The sequence below is a fragment of the Neophocaena asiaeorientalis genome, unplaced genomic scaffold, assembly GCF_003031525.2.
Source record: "Neophocaena asiaeorientalis asiaeorientalis breed wild unplaced genomic scaffold, Neophocaena_asiaeorientalis_V1.1 scaffold205, whole genome shotgun sequence".
Classification (NCBI taxonomy): domain Eukaryota; kingdom Metazoa; phylum Chordata; class Mammalia; order Artiodactyla; family Phocoenidae; genus Neophocaena; species Neophocaena asiaeorientalis.
Genome location: NW_020174369.1, coordinates 3,041,586 through 3,062,876, shown reverse-complemented (window position 1 = coordinate 3,062,876; position 21,291 = coordinate 3,041,586). Strand labels below are relative to the sequence as shown.

At 34.0% G+C, this 21,291-nt stretch overlaps 1 protein-coding gene across 3 annotated transcripts in view; it reads left to right on the top strand.

Moving 5' to 3' along the window:
- OMA1 (OMA1 zinc metallopeptidase) overlaps positions 1 to 21,291 on the top strand; it is a 61,218-nt gene that overhangs the window by 19,194 nt on the left and 20,733 nt on the right. For all 3 annotated transcript variants that reach the window (XR_003004660.1, XM_024756218.1, XM_024756219.1), the window contains exons 7-8: positions 214 to 288; positions 20,764 to 20,913. Coding sequence is in view for 2 of the 3 variants with exons in the window: in XM_024756218.1 (XP_024611986.1) it covers positions 214 to 288; positions 20,764 to 20,913 (225 nt within the window). In the remaining variant the exon portion in view is untranslated. The remainder of the gene's footprint in view (positions 1 to 213; positions 289 to 20,763; positions 20,914 to 21,291) is intronic.

Here is a 21,291-nt window from a genome sequence, read left to right as displayed (position 1 = left end):
AAAAAAAAAAAAAAAAAAAAAAAAATTAATCTCTGATGGAGGAAATAAAGGCTGCACTTTGTTTTATACCATAGTGTTCTTTAAATGTTAATCATGGAGAGCATAAAAGCTATATCCTAGGTACTGCATGAAATTAATTTTTAAAATCTCATTTTTTGCTCCTTTTGTTATGAAATAGCCTTAATGGAACTTTTCTTTCTTATTTCTTCTTAGTTTATGTTTGATAGACCATATAGTAGAACACTGGAGGCTGAAGCTGACAAAATTGGACTACAACTTGCTGCAAAGGTAAAATATTTAGTAGTTGAGAATACACAGTGTCCTTCACATAGTAAAAGATAAACGTGTATCATCTTAATGAGGTTTGGCATGGGCATAGAATGAAAGTTGGGCTATATATAATTTTTCATTAATACCTTTTTAAGTCTGTGCCCTCTTTGCTGTCTTTATTTTATTCCTTTCCCTTAGTTTGCTGATCTAAGGAGGCTTTTTGAGTAAGTAAGATGATGTGTAGCTGTTTTTCCCCACTTGGAGAAAGGTTTACCTTACTGTAGCTGTATTCCTGGCTAAGCAACCTGAATTTTCACCATTTAAATAAACGGTAGAAGAGCAGGCTTATTACTCTGTATCTTTCAGATTATTTTTGTTGCAGCAGATGGCTTATTTTTGCTAGCCACAGAGAGCAGCTCTGGGCCTTTACTCTGGTTTACGTTGGCTTTGTTCATATCTACCTAACAGGGCACTTCATGCCTGGCTGCTGTTTTTAATCACCTGTGATAACTGCGTATTATTAGTAGGATTTAACATTAAAAGTAAAACTGTATTTTTAAAAATGAATGAAAACAGTGCCACTTCACATATTAAATTCAAATTGTATTTGATTCTTTGTTGAGTTTTCAGTAGTTATTAAAAGTCCTAACTATTGAAAATTACTATTATCTGAATTTCTCATTATGAGTTTTATGGATTTAATTTCATAAATCAAGATATTACTCATTCACAAAAGCAGTGTTCTTTGAATGTTACATAAGTAGAATTAAGTGAATTATCAGACTGCATAGATTAAGAGGTTCCCAAATGATGGGCCACAGATTGGCTCTATCAAGAATTTCCTAATTTTAATGTACTACAGTCTGTGAAATTTTCCCTCTAGGTAAGTGCATTCTGTGTTCTGATTAAGAAATCTTTGCTCATTTCAGTAAATTGTTCCTGTTTTATTTCCAAGAAGTTTTATTGTTTTGTTAAATATAAGGAGGAGGTCAAGATAATTTTTTTCTCATGTGGATATCTAATAGACTCAGCACTATTTATTGAAGAGTTTATCTTTTCTCCACTATACTTCAGTGTCTCTTTGTCATTAATGTGGGAGGCTATATGTCAGTCTGTTTCTGGACTCCCTGTTGTATTCCATTGGCCTGTTACTTATCTTTGAGCCAATACCACATTGTCATTGTAGCTGTGTTACAAGTCTCGATATCTGATATCTTGATATCTTGATTTCTGTCCTCCAATGTTGTTCTGCAATATTGACTTGGCTATTCTTGGTCCTTTGCTTTTTCATATAAATTTCAGAATCAGCTTGTTAAATCACATACCTGTACAAAAACATGCCTGGGATTTTGATGGGAATTGTGTGCATCAAATATAGATCAATATGGGGACAGCTGACTAGTGTCAACAGTATTGAGTCTTCCAATCCATGGGTGGTATATTTGTCCATTTATTTAGATGTTCTTTAATTTCTTTCAGTGATGCTTTGAAATTTTTTTTTGTGTGTAGGACTTATACATCTTTTGTTAGATTTATTGCTTAGTGTTTGACATTTTTGATGTTATAAACAATGTCATTGAAAAAACAAATTTGCCTATATAGAGAAATACAGTTTGTTTTTATCATTGGCTTTGTATCCAGCAACCTTGCTAAATAAATTCACTTAATTCTAATAGTGTGTAGATTCTTTTAGATTTTTACATATACATAGTTATGTTGTCTGGGAATAATAACAGCTTTATTGCTTCCTTTCCATTCTGTATACTTCCTTTTTTTTTTTTACCTAATTGCAATGGCCAGAAACTTCAGCACAGTGTTGATGGTGGACACCTTTGTTTCTTCATGATCTTAGTGGAAAAGCATTCAATATTTCACCATTAATTCTGGTGTTTGTTGTAAGCTTTTTTTAAACCTGACTTTTGTCAGATAAGAGTTTCCCATCTATTTCTAATATGCTAAGAGATTTTTTAAAATTATGAATATTAAGTTTTTCAAATGGTTTTTCTGCACTTGATGATTTTATAGTTTTTCTCCTTTAATCTGTTAATGTGGCAAATTACAATAATTTTTTTTGTTTAAAAAATGACAATTTTTTATTTTTGAAATAAACCAGTTTTGTCAATTATATTAACCTTTTAATGTATTGCTGGAGTTGGTCTGCTCATGTTTAGTTTAGAATGTTTCTGTGTTCATAGGAGGTAGTGGCTTGGAATTTTCTTGTAATATCTTGTCAGGTTTTGGTATCAACATTATGCTGATCTCATAAAATGCGTTGGTAGTGTTCCTTCTTCTTTGTAAGAGTTTGTGTAAGAATAGTGATATTTATTTTTTCAATGTTTGGATAAAGCCATATGGGCCTACACATTTCTTTGTGGAAGGGTATTTAATTATGGATTCAATAGATGTGGAACTACTCTTTAATAGATGTAAAACTACTATTCAGATTTTTATATCAGTTTTCATAAGTTTTGTTTTTCCAGGAACTTAGGTTTTGTTTAAACTTTCAGTATTACTGGTATAAAGTTGTTTTGATATACTCTTCTTATATCTTTAATGTCTCAAGGATTCCTGCATACTACAGATACATTTTAAAAATGTCCCCTTTGTTCCTAGTATTGGTGATATATGCTTTGTCTCTTTGCTAGATTTTATTACGTTCATTAATCTTTTCAGAAAGATGTTTTGGCTTTGCTTATTTTCTCTATTCTATATTTGTTTTCTGTTGTTTCAGTTACTGTTGTTATCTTTATTATTTCCTTCTGCTTTGAGCTTTATCTGCTGTTCTTCCTAACTTCTTTAGATAGATACTTATGTCATTGATTTTATGTCATTGATTTGTCATTTTCTTTTCTAATGTATACATTTATGCCTAGCCGTTTTCTTTTCAGAATATCTCGTCATATTGCAAGTGTTGATATGTTTTTGTTTTCTTCAGTTTAAAATATATTCTTGCTTTCATTGTAATTTCTTCTTTGACCCATGGGTCGTTTAGAAGTATATTCCTTAGTTTCTAAACATTTGTTGGTTTCCTTAGTTTCTAAACTCCTTGATTTCTAAACATCTACCTTTTGTTTTTGATGTCTAGCTTAATTACAGTCTGATGGGAGAATATACTGAATGGTGAATTCTTTAAAATTTGTTCAGTTTTGCTTTTTGGCTCAGCATGTTACCAAGTTTGTTAAAATGGTGTGCGCTTGAAAGTGGATTCTGCCATTGTGGGTGCAGTGTTCTGCGTATGTCCATTTTGTCAAGTTTGTTAAATCTGTTGTTTGAGATCATCTATATCCTTGCTGAATTTTTTTCTCTGCGTTTTTCTTTTTCTAGTTACCAAGAGAGGTTAGTCTCTCGTGATGCTGAATTTTTCTGTTTTTCCTTTTAGTCCTATTAATTTTTACTTTTTATACTTTAATACTATTTTTAGCATACTCATATAGGATTGTTAGAGTTTACTGGTAGCTTGATCCTTTTATCAATATGTAATCCCTCTTTGTCTCTAGTAATGCTTCTTGCCCGAAGTTCTCTTTTTCCTTTATTGGTATTGTCGTGACAGCTTTCTTTTGGTTAGTGCTCGCCTGTCACATCTTACTCCATTCTTTTATTTTCAAGTTTTCTGTGTTCTTACGTGTGTGTCTCTTATAAGTAACACATAGTTGTTTTCTCGTCTGTGCCGTATTTTGGATGTTTTTAGTCTGTTTATATTTTTAATTTTTATTTCTTAATGACTAATGCTGTGGAGGATATGTTTATGTGTGTACTGGCCATTCATGTACCTTCTTTTGTTAACTGTCTTTTTAGATATTTTACTCAGTTTTAAATTGAGTTGTCTTCTTATTCTTACATTGTAAGAGTTCTTTATACATATGCTGGATATAAGTCCTTTGTCAAATATTTGTGCAAATATTTTCTCTTATTCTGTGACTTGCTTTATTTTTTTATAGTGTGTTTTGAACAATAAAAGTTTAAAATTTTTATGAAATCTAATTTTTCTACTTTGTGCTTAATTTACTCTTTCTCTAGTTTTATAATGTAGGTGCTTAGATCATTGGTTTTAGACTTCCTTCTTATTTAGAATAGCATTTAAAGCTCTAAATTTCCCACTCTGCATTGTTTTAGCTAGACACAGATTTTGATACGTTGTATTTTTGTTTTCAGTTACACAGATTTTGATATGTTGTATTTTTATTTTCAGTTAAGTCAGAATATTTTCTAAAATTTCCATTGTGATTTCTTCTTTCATCCATGTGTTGTTCAGAAGTGAGTCATTTAATATCCAGGTATTTGGAGTTTGTCTAAACGTTTATTTCTAATTAATTATTTCATGGTCAGAGAATATACTCTGTGAGAATTTAATTTTTTCAACTCTGTTGGGACTTGTTTTATGGTGTATCATTTGGTCTATTTTGGTGACTGTTCCATCACTTGAAAAAATGTGTATTCAGTATTTGCTGAGTGTATACTCTATAAATATCAATTAAGTTAAGGTAGTTTATAGAGTCATTAAATCTTCTATATCTTCTGATTTTTTGTCTACTTGCTGTTGAGTAAGGAGTTTTGAAATCTTTAACCGTGACTGTGGATTTGTCTATTTTTTCTTTCAGTTCTGTTAGTTTCTGCTTCCTGAATTTTGAAGCTCTCTATTAGGTGCATACACATGTGGGATTATTTTATCCTCTTATTGAACTGGTTGATTATTGTGAAGTATTTTTTTATTTGTCTCTAGCAATACTCTGAAGTATTTTTTGTTTGGCATTAATTTTTTTTTAATTTATTTTTTATTGAAGTATAGTTGAATTACAATGTTGTGTTAATTACTGCCGTACAGCAGTGACTCAGTTATACATATATATGCATTCTTTTCCATATTCTTTTTTTTTTTATTAATTTATTTGGTTGTGCTGGCTCTTAGTTGTGACCTGCAGGCTCCTTATTTGCGGCACATGGGCTACTTAGTTGTGGCATGCATGTGGGATCTACTTCCCTGACCAGAGATCGAACCCAGGCCCCCTGCATTGGCAACGTGCAGTCTTAACCACTGCACCACCAGGGAAGTCCCTTATTTTTCATGTTCTTTTCCATTATGGTTTATCACAGGATATTGAATATAGTTCCCTGTGCTACACAGTAGGACCCTGTTGTTTATCCATTCTGTACGTACCAATTTGCATCTGCTAATCCCAAACTCACAATCCCTCTCCCGCCTCCCTCCCCCTTGGCAACCACTAGTCTAATCTCTATGTCCCTTTTTCTGTTTCTGTTTCATAGATAGGTTTGTGTCGCATTTTAGATTCCACATATAAGTGAAATCATATGGTATTTGTCTTTCTCTTTCTGACTTACTTCACTTAGTATGATAACCTCTAGTTGCATTCATGTTGCTGCAAATGGCATTATTTCATTCTTTTTTATGGCTGAGTACTATTCCATTGTATATATGTACCACATCTTCTTTATCCAGTCATCTGTCAATGGACATTTAGGTTGTTTCCATGTCTTGGCTATTGTGAATAGTGCTGCTATGAACATAGGGGTGCATGTATGTTTTTGAATTATAGTTTTGTCTAGATATATGCCCCAATCGAAAAATGCTCAGAAGACCTAAAGAGACATTTCTCCAAAGAAGACATACAGATGGCCAATAGGCACATGAAAAGATGCTCAACATTGCTAATTATTAGAGAAATACAAATCAAAACTAGAGTGAGGTACCACCTCACGCTGGTCAGAATGGCCATTGTTAAAAAGTCTACAAATAATAAATGCTGGAGAGGGTGTGGAGAAAAAGGAACCCTCCTACACTGTTGGTGGGAATGTAAGTTGGTGCAGCCAGTGTGGAAAACAGTATTGAGGTTCCTCAGAAAACTAAAAATAGAATTACCTTATGATTCAGCAATCCTACTCCTGGGCATATATCCTGGAATTAATTTTGTTTGACATTATTTTGCTTGACATTAATATAGACCCTGCAGCTTTCTTAGGTGTTATTGTTCACTTGGAATATCTTTTTCTGCCCACTTGTTTTCAAACTCTTTCAGTTTTTGTATTTAAAATGCATCTCTTACAGATGGCATAAACTAGGTTCTTGCGTTTTTATTGTTTGACAATCTATGCCTTTAGTTTGAAGTGTATAGTCAATTTATATTTAATGTAATTATTGATATGCTTGTATTTAGGTCTGCCATACTGCTATTTCTTTTATCTATTTTTTTGGTTGCTCTGTTCCTCCTTTTATTCCTTCTTTGAGTTAATCATACTTTTTAGTATTCCATTCATTGGCTTTTTAGATATAACACTTTGCATTATTTTTAATGGTTCCTTGTGGGATTACAATATGCATCTTTAACCTTTTGAAATCTACTTCAGGTTTTGTTTTTTTTTTATACAGCAGGTTCTTATTAGTCATCAATTTTATACACATCAGTGTATACATGTCAATCCCAATCGCCCAATTCATCACACCACCATCCCCACCCCCCCACGGCTTTCCCCCCTTGGTGTCCATACATTTGTTCTCTACATCTGTGTCTCAATTTCTGCCCTGCAAACCGGTTCATCTGTACCATTTTTCTGGTTCCATATATGTGTTAATATACGATATTTGTTTTTCTCTTTCTGACTTACTTCACTCTGTATAACAGTCTCTAGATCCATCCACGTCTCAATAAATGACCCAATTTTGTTTCTTTTTATGGCTGAGTAATATTCCATTGTATATATGTACCACATCTTCTTTATGCATTCTTCTGTCGATGGGCATTTAGGTTGCTTCCATGACCTGGCTATTGTAAATAGTGCTGTAGTGAACATTGGGGTGCATGTGTCTTTTTGAATGTGGTTTCTCTGGGTATATGGCCAGTAGTGGGAAAGCTGGATCATATGGTAATTCTATTTTTAGGTTTTTAAGGAACCTGCGTACCGTTCTCCATAGTGGCTGTATCAGTTTACATTCCCACCAACAGTGCAAGAGGTTTCCCTTTTCTCCACATCCTTTCCAGCATTTGTTTGTAGATTTTCTGATGAAGCCCATGCTAACTGCTGTGAGGTTATACCTCATTGTAGTTGGGTCTTGTTTTTGTATGCATTCAGTGAGCCTGTGTCTTTTGGTTGGTTCATTTAATCCATTCACATTTAAGGTAATTGTTGGTTTTTTCCGAGGTCCTGGGTCATCTTCACTATCATTATTCTGAATTCTTTTTCTGGAAGATTGCCTATCTCCACTTCATTTAGTTGATTTTCTGGGGTTTTATCTTGTTCCTTCATCTGGTACATAGCCATCTACCTTTTCATCTTGTCTGTCTTTCTGTGAATGTGGTTTTTGTTCCACAGGCTGCGGGATTGTAGTTCTTCTTGCTTCTGCTGGCTGCCCTCTCTCTACTTCAGGTTGATAGTGAGTAATTTCTGGCAAAATGTACAAGCTTTGCAATAGTGTATTTGTCAGTCATCGTGAATTTAAGCCAAGATGTAGTTCACCCTTCATGTTGTTTTCTTGATTCTGAGGATTTCCTCTTAATTTCTATTTGTGCTACTCGCTTCCAGTTTTTTTTTTTTTTTGTGGTATGCGGACCTCTCACTGCTGCGGCCTCTCCCGTTGTGGAGCACAAGCTCCAGACGTGCAGGCTCAGCGGCCATGGTTCACGGGCCCAGCTGCTCCATGAACCCGTTTCCCCTGCATTGTCAGGTGGACACTCAACCACTGCGCCACCAGGGAAGCCCTCGCTTCCAGTTTTGTTAATGACCTGAAGCCCATAAGGCTTCAGCTTTTTGTCATCCTAATTGCTCATGGTTGAGGAGTACACTGAGTTTAAAAAAAAGAAAGAAAGAAAGAAAGAAAGATAAAAGGCAGCAGACTTACAGATTTTTGCCCCCACAGTTTTATTTTTCAAGAGTCCCTTTGTGTCTGGTCTTTGCTTGCTTTTCTACAACTCGCACCCACCCTCCTTGTATCTCCCTGCCTTAAATGTAATTTAGATGCCAGTCAGGGATTTGGGTGGAGTTGACACAGAGTTTCTCATTCCTTTTGTAGTTCCCTCATTGTCAGAATTCCTCCTTTAGGTTTCTCACTGCTTTAACATCCCTGAACTATGATCTCTGGCACTTTGGCTGATGAGCCTGTTGCCATTTTCTGTAGCTTTGTCAGTGGAAGCTGGGCAACACCTTCAGGCCAGAAAGCAAGAATTCTTGTCTTATCTCTTCTGTTGAAGTTTTTCAAGATTAAATTCTCTTATGGCTTCTGTTTTTGTACAGTTTCCATTATCTTTAAATAGTTATTTTAAATCACGTTTTTATAATTGTTATCTGCTGGAAGGTTCACATGTTTGCTTCCCTTTTCTTGCGTTAGTCAAAATTTCACCTTTCCTAAAATAATATTTTTGCAGGGCATAAAATTTTTAATTGGCAGTTATTTTCTTAGAGTATGTTAATGATGACATTTCGATTTTCTCTAGCTTATTGTTCCTGTTCAGGTTTCAGCTGTCAGTCTTTTTCTGTTCCTTTGAAGGCAGTGGGTCTTTTTCTTCCATGACTGCTAAAATTCTCTGTTTGTCTTTGCTTTTTTATCGTTTGTGTGTCTAGGTGTGCTTTTCTTTGTATTTATTGTGCTTGCTGTGGCTTATAATGTTTCACTAGTTTGGGAAATTCTCAGGCATTATTTTTTAACATATTGTTTTAGCAATATTTTTCTCTTTTCCCCTGTAGCTTTGGGATTTTTATACTCTCATTTGTCTCTCAAATTTTTTTTTAATTTTCTGTCCTTATCTCTCTACATTTCAGAATGTATGTTTTCCACTCCTGTCTTGTGGTTCACTGATCTTATTTTCAGCTGTGTTCATTCTGCCATTAAACTCATTTTTGAGTTTTAAATTTCAGTTATATTTTTCCACCTAGAGTTTTAATTTGATTCTCTTTTATAAATTTCAATTATCTGGTAAAAGTCTCCATTTTGTCATAATTTTCTTTATGTTTTCTTGAATGTGTTAATCACAATTTTCTTTAAACATTCATGTTTGTTAACTTATTTTTATTATCTCTGAATCTGTTTCTGTTGTGTGTTTTTGCCTTTGGTCTTGTTCTTGGTATGCTTGCTTATTTTTTTTAAATTATGACTTTATATTGTCTTTTTCTAATGAAGTATATTTATGGAATATGTGTATTCTTTTTCAGATTCTTTTCCATTATAAGTTATTACAAGATACTGAGTATAGTTCCCTGTGCTATACAGTAGATCCTTGTTGCTTATCTATTATATGTATAGTAATGTGTGTCTGTTAATCCCAAATCCCTAATTTATCCCTCCCCCTCCCCTTTGGTAACCATAAGTTTGTGTCAGTGAGTCTGTTTCTGTTTTGTAAATAAGTTCATTTGTATCATTTTTTTAGATTCCATATATAAGTGATATCCTATGATATTTGTCTTTCTTGGTCTGACTTCACTGAGTATGATAATCTATAGGTCCATCCATGTTGCTGCAAATGGCATTATTTCATTCTTTTTTATGGCTGAGTAATATTCGTGTGTGTGTGTGTGTGTGTGTGTGTGTGTGTGTGTGTGTGTATACACCACATCTTCTTTATCCATTCATCTGCTGGTGGGCATTTAGGTTGCTTCGATGTCTTGGCTATTGTAAATAGTGCTGCTATGAACATTGGGGTGCATGTATCTTTTCAAATTATAGTTATCTCTGGATATATGCCCAGGAGTGGGATTGTTGAATCATATAGTAACTCTTTTTTTAGTTTTAAAGGAACCTCCATACTGTTCTCCATAGTGACTGCACCACTTTACATTCCCACCAACAGTGTAGGAGGGTTCCCTTTTCTCCATACCCTCTCCAGCATTTATTATTTGTGGAATTTTTGATGATGGACATTCTGACCAGTGTGAGGTGGTACCTTATTGTGGTTTTGATTTGCATTTCTCTAATAATTAGCAATGTTGAGCTTCTTTTCACGTGCATTTTGGCCATCTGTATGTCTTCTTTGGAGAAATGTCAATTTAGATCTTCTGCCCATTTTTTGGTTGGGTTGTGTGTTTTTGTGATATTGAGCTGTATAAGCTGTTTGTGTATTTTGGAAATTAATGCTTGCTTATTTTTTATTAAATACTGGGCATTTTATATAAACAGTGCTGTTGACTCTGAGTGGTGATTTCTTCTGTCATTGGGGATTCTCCTTGTAGTCTGGTGGACAACTAGAACAGAGCAGATCACTTCAGTCAGTCAGAGCCTGAGCTGAGTCTTTATAAGTTTCAATTTACCTCTAGTTCACCGTCATTCATAAGGGTATTACTGTCTAGCAAAGCCTATTGAAGGCTTGGAGTATATACTGAGTTCCTTCTCTGTAGTGGTTCCTGAACTTCAGTTTTTGTTCTCATGGTACCATAAGACAGTTGAAATCTTTACTTAGTTTTTCATCTACTTTTTGTTTTAAAAAGTGCCCTGTGCAGCTACTTTGGTGAACTGGCGTCAAGTGTCTCTGTCTCCATACTTTCAAATATTGACTTCTCAAATTTGGCTGCCTTGTCAATCTGGACTTCTAAATTTTGGCTCTCTAACCCTGATAGACAGTCAAAAGCTCTTAGTCACCTCCTTCTGCTTCTGCTTGGATTTCATTTGATTTCTGCTTGTATTCTCAGTTTCTTGCTCTTCACTGCTTAAAATTGAATAGATTTGCTGGATGGCATTGTGAAACAGAAGATCAGACTCACCTCAGTGAGTTTTCCTTCTTTCTGGGATTTTGTCTTCTCTAGTCTTGGTTGACTTGGTAACTCTTCAATACCTTTGAACAAATATTATATCCAGATTTTCTAATCTTTTCTGACAGGAACGTCAGTCTGCTATAATAAGCTACTTGACTCCATCACTGTCAGGAGAGGAAGTCCCTAACTTAGTCTTTTGAATAGCTACCTAATATTCTGTAATTTGGATAACTCATTTAATTAGGTATCTATTAATGAACTTTTGGGTTATTTATTGGTCTTTTTTTTTTTTGGTTGTTGTTTTTATTGCAAATAATTCTGAAATCATCAACCTTATACGCATATCCTTCTGCTCCTTGGGCTTTAATAGCTATAGGGTGGGATTACTGGCATTTCAATTTTTATTTTAAAAGATACTCCCAATTACTTCAAAATGTTAATAGCAAATCTTACCAGTGACAACTCAGGATGCCTTTTTTTAATACCCACTTCAGTACTGTTTTCAATCTCTTTTTGTTAATTTGGACAAAAAATGAAATCTCATTGCTTTTAAGACTTAAATTTTCTTGCTTAGCAGTCAGGTTGAACATAATGCTTCATTTTCATTGGCTCCTTTATTTCTTCTTTTGCAGATGGCCTTTTATTACGTTTTGATTAGTAGATTTTAAAAATACATATTCTAGGCTCCCCGTTGGCAGTTCTGATTCAGTAGCTAAATGATGAAGGTCTGAATCTGAAAATGTTTAGGAGCTGCCAAGTGATTCTGATATCCAGGCAGATTTGGAAATTACAACTTTGAGTAATCAAATGCCTGTTTTGTGTTTTGAGGTGACTTGGTAAATTTCCTGTTTTATTTAAAAAAAGAGGAATGAAATTAGGGAAGTTATTAAAGAAGTATTGATATTCCTGTGATTATTTATAAATGCAAGCCATATATTTTTTAAGAGTATATCTTGATGAAACTATGATCTTATGTTCTAAAGCACACTAAATATTGTGTTATGGACTAGTCACCTTTTGGTATTACGGTTTATTTAGTTCAAAGGAGAATATGATATTGCTACAGATGTAAAGTCATGAATATATATATTCAATTCAACATCTTCAATATAAGATGTTATCTTATATTGATAAGATAACATCTTTGTTATGGAGCACTTAGGACATAAAAATGCAATCTCTGAATACAAGTATTTCTTTCCTGCCAAAGGGAGAAATAGTATGAAAACCTCAAATATTATATTTATACTACTGCTTACTCTGTCACCTTTTTAGATAATAACACCGTCATCTTCCATTTAATACTTACTATGTTCCAGTACTTTGCTTAGTATTTTATATGCATTGCCTAATTTAAGCCTTACAGTAACTCCATGAAGTAGTTGTTATCATTACCTCTGTTGTATAGATAAAGGAACTGAAGCCCAGATATTGTTACTTTCTTGTTCTCAGGTACAAAATGGTAAAGCCATGATTAAAACTTGAGTGTGTTTGATTTCAAAATCCATGCTCCAGTTTGCTATCCCTCTACCACAGTTACATTTCTCAAGGTCTGCTTGTCTACCTGTATATTGTTGTATCCCATGCTTACTTTGCCATATTTATCATGTTCTTCTCCTTAGTAGCATTTGATACTATTAACCGTACTCCCCTTTAAAAAAATATATGTATCTATTTGTGTAGCCCACATTTCATTATAGCATGGAAAGTAATTTAGTATTATAAACTCATAATGGGAAATAACAGCCTTCACTGCCCCCTGCCTTATACCCCAGAGATGAAAATCACCTTAACTTCTTTTTGCTATTTACCTCTATATTTCTACATAATGAGTTTATTTTGTAATTTCTTGACTCATTAAGTTTAGACATTATTAGTTTCTAGTTGTAAAAGATTTAGTCTGATTGTTTTCTTACTATTGACTTTAGAGTGTTCTTTACATATTCTGGATACAGTCGTTTGTTGGATATGTGATTTGAAAATTGTTTTTCTTCATCTGCGGGTCATCTTTTCTTAACGGATTTTTTTTTTTTTTTGTAGAGCAAGCATTTTTAATTTTGATGAAATCCAGTTTAAGGAATCTCCAAGTAAACTCCACACCAGTTTCTGGGGCAAGCTCTTTCTGACAGCTTGCCCCACAGATTCCTGCAACTTCTGCAGCTTTAAACTCCTGTCTTCTAATACCTTAGCTCAGTCAAGCTCACCATTCTCTGCTTGGGTTCTACCTCCCTGTGGTGTGGTCAGGAAACTGCCCCCAGGCAGAGAACAGGGGTAAATCTCAGAATCACTCATGTTTTTCTCTTCTCTCAAGGATCATAGTCTTGTCCTGCCTGTTGTCTAGTACTTGAAAACGTGTGCCTTTTAGATTCATTCCATTTTATAGTTATTCATTTTGGGAGGACAGGTCCAGTACTAGTTACTTTGGTGGATGGAAGTGTAAATCCCCAAATAGTGGACTTCACTGTAAGGTTATAGCTCTTTCTTTGGGAATTTCCATATGGAATTTATAGGAGTCTAGCCCCAAAAGCTTGTAAGTGCCCCTCTTGAGATACATAGCTGGGTTATTTCTTCAAGTAACCTGAATAACTATGCAGGTAGCACCATCTAGTGAGAGAAATAGGTAATAAGCAAAATCTACTTTCATCATAGGAATAAGAGAAAATTCTAAATTCTAAATTTTCTGTAAAATAATAGGTTATAGAATCACAGACTTTTAGAGCAGGAAGGAAAATTGGAGATCATCTGATCCACCTTCTCCTTTTACAGATTAGGAAATTAGGTTCCAAAGAGTTGCAGTGATTTGTCTGATAACATACAGCTAGTTAGTAGCAAAAGCCAGGGCTAGAATTCAGGTCTCCGAGTTTTCCAGGTTAGTAATCTGAGCCTTCTTCATAGCAAACTATCTTTGCGTTCTATTTGGGTTAATATCTTAGGTTCTTTTTCAGTGATTCATTTAAGAAAGAAAAAATAATAAATGAGAACGTTTCACTTACTAGGTGTGTTATGAAGTAAACTTTCATAATGCAAATATTATGCATTACATCTCATTTTGAACCTAATTGTTCCACCTAGAGCAATGAGACAAGCTTTTGTGTTTAATTTTTTTAGTTGCTGTGATTTCAGCACTAGTATTGAATCTTATGATAAAACTTCAGGATAGAGAAAAAAATAAATACATGAAATTTATTAAAATTATGTTGATGATGAACTGACATGTTGGAAATCAAAAGATGTGGAAAATTTTAAAATGAAATGAATTATAAAATAATGGCAGTCTCATTTTTCCTCTTTGTTAGGGTACATAAAATAGTTTTGATAAGTCTAAGTTTTTTCTTTCTTTTTAAATAAGAGAGATTGGCATATATTGAGGATGGTTTAGCTGTAACCATCCCAAGACTATATCACATTTAGTTGGAAAAGAGCTTTTTTAAATTATTGACTAGAAAAATATTGTTTAGACAAGAAGTGGGTTATTAAGTAAAGTGAGCTGTAACAGGCAATCTCATCTATCAGCAGTATTGGGAAAATGAACCTGTTAAAGTGAGAGACTGAAATAAACTAGTTCCCTGGTAGATGATGATGACAGTGATAACAGTAGTGCTGATAACACTGATGATGATTTTGACAACAATGATAATAGTTATCATTTCTTTATGTGCTGCACATGTTCTGAGTGTTTTAAGTGTGCTTACTCTTTTAATCTTCATAGCAACCCTGTGAAGTATAGGTTCGTTTTTACGTATGAAACTGCGGGATAGAGAAAGCAAGTAACTTGTCAAAGGGCTCACATATAGTAAAGTTTTCCCCTTCTGTTTCTGAAATGGAACTTTTTATCATACTTTAACCTGCTAGGAACAATTTTGGCCATCTGCAGTATTGCCCCTAAGATGACCATTTCTCTATCTGTTTTAGTTCCTTTAAGTCTAATTTTAAAATAGCCTCAGAGTATTCTTCTACATCTAGGAGTCCAGTTACCCTTCTCCCACAGTCCTCTGTAGTATTATTTCAGATGGCTATTTTATTTACCACATGTCTACATGGAATAGAGGAGAGAATGCCAGAATGACTGGGACAAGTGTAGGGTGTTAATGCCATTCCAAAATAAATTCAGAACTGCTAGTGTCAGAATTTACCTCTTGGAGAGGGTCATGGCTGGCGTGAGTTTGGTTGGAGAGTCTAGGTGAATAGAGAGAGCACAATTCAGAGACACTTTTCTTCTTTGTACTTCTAATGAAAATTTTGGCTACAGGTAGGGTGTACTAGGTCTAGGTCTAATCATATATTTCTCTCTAATATTGTTTTGACCTTGGGAAGTGTTCAGATTATAAGAATAGCTCTTATACTATTGTACTCTTATGAATATGAGTTTTTAGTTGAATAGTAGCAACTTGTCAATTAATATATCCCCTAATGCACATTCTTGCATATTGATATTATAGGCTAAATAAACTAAATCCTTCTTTAGTGGTAAATTCATGACATAATCACTTATGATAGTATTGAGGATCCTGCAACAACCATAGGCCTGTGGTTGCTCACCAGGGGAAAAGAAGAGTAAAAATAGTGTCTACTATGTTCTGGATTCTGGGCTTGGTACTTTACAAGAGTTACCACATTTAATCCCAATGATCCACTGCTTTAATTTCATTTTTACAGATAAATTTGAGACTCCTGCAGACTAAATTATTGGTCCAAGTTCACACACTCTGGAATCGGTCTCCTTGGGTTCAAATTGTACCTCTGTCACTTACTGGCTGTGTTACCTTAGCAAATTATTTGACCTCTGTGGGCCTTGGTTTCTTTGATCTATAAAATGAGCATAATTATAGGATTTACTGCATGAGGTTGTTACGATTAGATGAGTTAATATAATGAATTAATATCTGTAACACAGTATCATGTAAGTGATTATTATTTAAATAAAATAAATAACTGGTATTTTGAACCCAGTCTTTCTGGTTCTAACACCCAGTCTCTTCCCCTTACCCCAGCATAATGTCTCAAAAAGTATTCCAGGACCAATGTATTTTACTAAAACATATTTTATGTTTCCTTTGAACAGCTGTGGCCATTACTAGTTCTCTTTTAAAAAGGAAATGTTGTCTAGAAAGTCTCATTCTTTCTATCTTTATGTACTTACAGACACTTGATAAACACAAATTCCTTACTTTACCATAATTTTTACTGAGGCAAGCGAGTTATGCTTGTGATGGGCTAAATATTTATTTTTAAAATAATTGTATTTTGATCTATAATTATCACTTCTTTTTCTTTTTTTATTGTGGTAAGAACATTTAACATGAGCTCTACCCTCCTAACAAATTTTTAAGTATATAATACATTACTGTTAACTATAGCCATGATGTTGTACAGCAGATCTGTAGAATTTATTTATCTTGCATAACTGAAAATTTATGCCTGTTGAATAGCAACTTCCCATTTCTCCTTACCCCTAGCTCCTGGCAACCACCATCTACCCTCTGCTTCTGTGAGTTTGACTGTTTTAAATACCTCATTCATATAAGTGGAATTGTGTAGTATTTGTCCTTCTGTGACTGGTTTATTTCACTTATTGTTTTTTTTAATTTTAATACAGCAGGTTCTTATTAGTTATCTATTTTATACATATTTATGTATATATGTCAATCCCAATCTCGCAATTCATCCCCCCACTCCCCTCTATCCCCCGTGCTTTCCCACCTTGGTGTCCATACGTTTGTTCTCTACATCTGTGTCTCTATTTCTGCCCTGCAAACCGGTTCATCTGTACCATTTTTCTAGGTTCCACATATATTATGCGTTAATACACGATATTTGTTTTTCTCTTTCTGACTAACTTCACTCTCTATGACAGTGTCTAGATCCATCCATGTCTCTACAAATGACCCAATTTCGTTTCTTTTTATGGCTGAGTAATATTCCATTATATATGTGTACCACATCTTCTTTATCCGTTCATCTGTTGATGGACACTTCGGTTGCTTCCATGTCCTGGCTATTGTAAATAGAGCTGCAATGAACATTTTGGTACATGACTCTTTTTGAATTATGGTTTTCTCAGGGTATATGCCCAGTAGTGGGATTGCTGTGTCGTATGGTAGTTCTATTTTTAGTTTTTTAAGGAACCTCCATACTGTTCTCCATAGTGGCTGTATTAATTTACATTCCCACCAACAGTGCAAGAGGGTTCCCTTTTCTCCACACCATCTCCAGCATTTATTATTTGTAGATTTTTTGATGATGGCCATTCTGAACAGTGTGAGATGGTATCTCATTGTAGTTTTGATTTGCATTTCTCTAATGATTAATGATGTTGAGCATTCTTTCATGTGTCTGTTGGGATCATATGGTTTTTATTCTCCACAATTTGTTGATGTGGCATATCACATTGACTGATGTGTGGATATTGAAAAATCCTTGCATCCCTGGGATAAATCCCACTTGATCATGGTGTATGATACTTTTAATGTATTGTTGGGTTCAGTTTGCTAGTATTCTGTTGAGGATTTTTGTGTCTATGTTCATCAGTGATATTCATCTGTAATTTTCTTTCTTTTTGATATCTTTGGTTTTGGTATCAGGGTGTGGTGGCCTTGTAGAATGAGCTTGGGAGTGCTCCTCCCTCTGCAATTTTTTGGAAGAATTTGAGAAGGATAGGTGTTAGCTCTTCTGTAAATGTTTGCTAGAATTCACCTGTGAAGCCATCTGGTCCTGCACTTTTGTTTGTTGGAAGATCTTTAATTACAGTTTCAATTTCATTACTTGTGATTGGTCTGTTTATATTTTCTAATTCTTCCTGGTTCAGTCTTGGAAAGTTGTACCTTTCCAAGAATTTGTCCATTTCTTCCAGGTTGTCCATTTTATTGGCATATAGTTGCTTGTACTAGTCTCTTATGATCCCTTGTATTTCTGCGGTGTCAATTGTAAATTTCTCCTTTTTCATTTGTAATTTTATTGATTTGAGTCCTCTCCCTTTTTTTCTTGATGAGTCTGGCTAAAGGTTTATCAATTTTGTTTATCTTTTCAAAGAACCAGTTCTTAGTTTCATTGATCTTTTCTATGTTTTATTTTTAGTCTCTATTTTATTTATTTCTGCTCTGATGTTTATGATTTCTTCCCTTCTACTAACTTTGGGTTTTTTTTTTTTTTTAAGAATTCAAATTTTTTTTTTTTTTTAACGTTTGGCGGTTTTTTTTTTTTTCCAAACAGAAAGTCACAAAAATTATAATCATCCTCATCAGTTCACTCAATCCCATGTAATTAATTTTTTTTCATCTTGATCTTTTGTTAGCACTTTTATGAATTCATCAGTTTTTCCATTAACTTTGGGTTTTGTTTATTCTTCTTCCTCTAGTTTCTTTAGGTGTAAGGTTAGGTTGTTTATTTGAGACTTTTCTTGTTTCCTGAGGTAAGAGTGTATCACTATAAACTTCCCTTTTAGAGCTGCTTTTGCTGTGTCCCATAGGTTTTGGATCATCGTGTTTTCATTTTCATTTGTCTCCAGGTATTTTTTTATTTCCTCTTTGATTTCTTCAGTGATCCATTGGTCGTTTAGTAGCATATTATTTAGCCTCCACTAAACAATATACTTTTAAACAACCAATGAATTCAAAGAAGAAATCCCAAGGGAAGTTAATAAATACTAGAGATGAATGAAAATGAAAACATAATATACCAAAAGTTACAGGACACAGTAAAAGCAGTAGTAAGGGTGACTAGTAATTAGATTGAGAATCAGTAATCAAAATCTTCCAGCAGAGCAAAGTCCTGGATCTGACAGCATCACCGGTGAATTCTACCAAGCATTTAAAGAAGAATTAATACCAGTCCTTCTCAAACTTTCCCATAAGACTGAAGAGGAGGGAATACTTCCTAACTCATTCTGTGAAACCAGTATAATTCTAATACCAAATCCAGACAAAGACACTACAAGAAAAGAAAGCTACTGACCAATATCCCTTAAGAACATTGATGTAAAAACTCTCAACAGAATACTAGCAAATATAATTCAGCAGCCTATTGAAAGGATTATACACTATGGCCAAAAGAGATTTATCCCTGGAATGCAAGAATGGTTCAACATATAAAAATTAATCAAAGTGATATGCTGTATCAACAAAATGAAGGAAGAAAGCCACATGAATATCTTAATTGATACAGAAAAAGCATTTGGCAAAATTCAGCACCCTTTCATGGTAAGGAACATGCAACAAAATGGAGGTAAGAAGAAAACTCCATCACTGCAATAAAAACCATATATGAAAAGCCCACAGCAGCAAAGACTGAAAGCTTTTCCTTTAAGATAGTGAACAAGGCAAGGATGCGCACTTTCACTTCTATTCAACAAAGTACTGGAAGTTTCTAGTCAGCAAGAAAAAGAAATAAAAAGCATCCAAATTTTAAAAGAAGAAGTAAAATTATCTCTCTTTGGAGATGATATGATCATGTATGTAGAAAATCCTAAAGACTACCAAAAAAGTTGTTTAACCTAACAAACAAATTTAGCAAAGTAGCGGAATATAAAGTCAGTACACAAAAATCAGTTGTATTTCTATACATGAACAGTGAACAATCTGAAAAGGAAACTACAAAAATAATTCCATTTACAGTAGCGTCCACAAGAATAAAAGACTTGGGAATTAACCAAGGAGGTGACAGGCTCGTATGGTGAAAACTACAAAACATTTCTGAAACAACTTACAGAAGACATAAATGAATGGAAAACCATCCTGTGTTTATGGATTGTAAACTTAATATTGTTAAAATGTCAGTACCCAAAACAATCTACAAATTCAATGTAATCCCTATCAAAATTCCAGTGACTTCTTTTTTGCAGAAGTAGCAAAACCCATCCTAAAGTTCATATGCAATCTTAAGGGACCTGAATAGCCAAAACAATCTTTTTCAAAGAACAAAACTTAGAAGGCTCACACGTCCTGATTTCAAAACTAACTCCAAATTTGTAGTAATCGAAACAATGTGGTATTAGCATGAAAGGCATATAGACTAATAGAATAGAATAGGTAGCCCAGAAATAAACCCTCACACATATGGTCAAATCATTTTTTTGTCGAGGGTGGAAAATGGGTAAAGGACAATCTTTTCAGGAAATAGTGCTTGGGAAAGCAGGATATCCACATACAAAAGAGAGAATATGGACCCTTACATAACACCATATACAGAAAATAACTCAAAATTTTTTAAGGACCTGAGTGTAAGACCCAAAACAATAAGGCTGTTAGAAAAAAGCGTAGGGCAGAAGCTTCACAACATCGGTTTTGGTAATGATTTCTTAGCTGTGACTCCTAAGGTGCAGTTGACCGAAGAAAACATGGACAAGTTGGACTTCATGAAAAAAGAAAAAGATTTGCATCAAAAGACACCATCCACAGAGTAAAAAGAGACAACTCACAGAATGGGAGGAAATATTTGCAAATCATATATCTGATCAGGGATTAATATATGAATATATAGAGAACTTCTAAATCTCAACAACAACAAAATCCTGATTCAAAAATGGGCAAGACTGTCTTTTCTTTATATTTATTTGAGGTCTTTTCCTAATTATTCTAGTGGTATAGATGAAGAGTAAAATTTCTTTCGTACAGTTTAATAGCAGAGTAGATTTCAAAATCTTTATATGATGTTTTTTTTTGAGTTGGTTTTTAAAGCAATGAGCGTATTCTACTTTTATTAAAATGATAATGGAAAATATTTTTAAAACATGTAATGACATAAAGGTAAATTTAAAATAATGTCCTCATAACTAAGCTTACTTTGTGCTTTTATTAATTTTGATTTTAGGCTTGTGTGGACGTCAGAGCCAGTTCAGTGTTTTGGCAACAGATGGAATTTGCAGAAAGCCTCCATGGTCTTCCCAAGTTGCCAGAATGGTTATCTACACACCCTTCTCATGGAAATCGAGCTGAGCACTTGGATAGACTCATACCTCAGGTAAGCTAACACTGCATAAGGCAAGACATTATTTTTACTGTATCATTTATTTTTAATACTTTACTTCTTGTGCTTAGAAAAAGAGCACTAGAAAAGAAATCCTTTGTATTAGTTTGCTTTCTGCTAATTCTGCTAAAAACATAGAATAAATAATCACCTATTTTGATTGCCATCAGTTTTCAAAGGATTTGACTGAAAAGTAAAATCCTGCTAGTCCGCAAGTCTTAGTGAATAAATTGGTGTGTGTAGTTGACTTTTCTTTTCTTTTTTTTTTTACATCTTTATTGGAGTATATTCCTTTACAATGGTGTGTTAGTTTCTGCTTTTTTTTTTTTTTTTTTGCGGTACACGGACCTCTCACTGTCGTGGCCTCTCCCG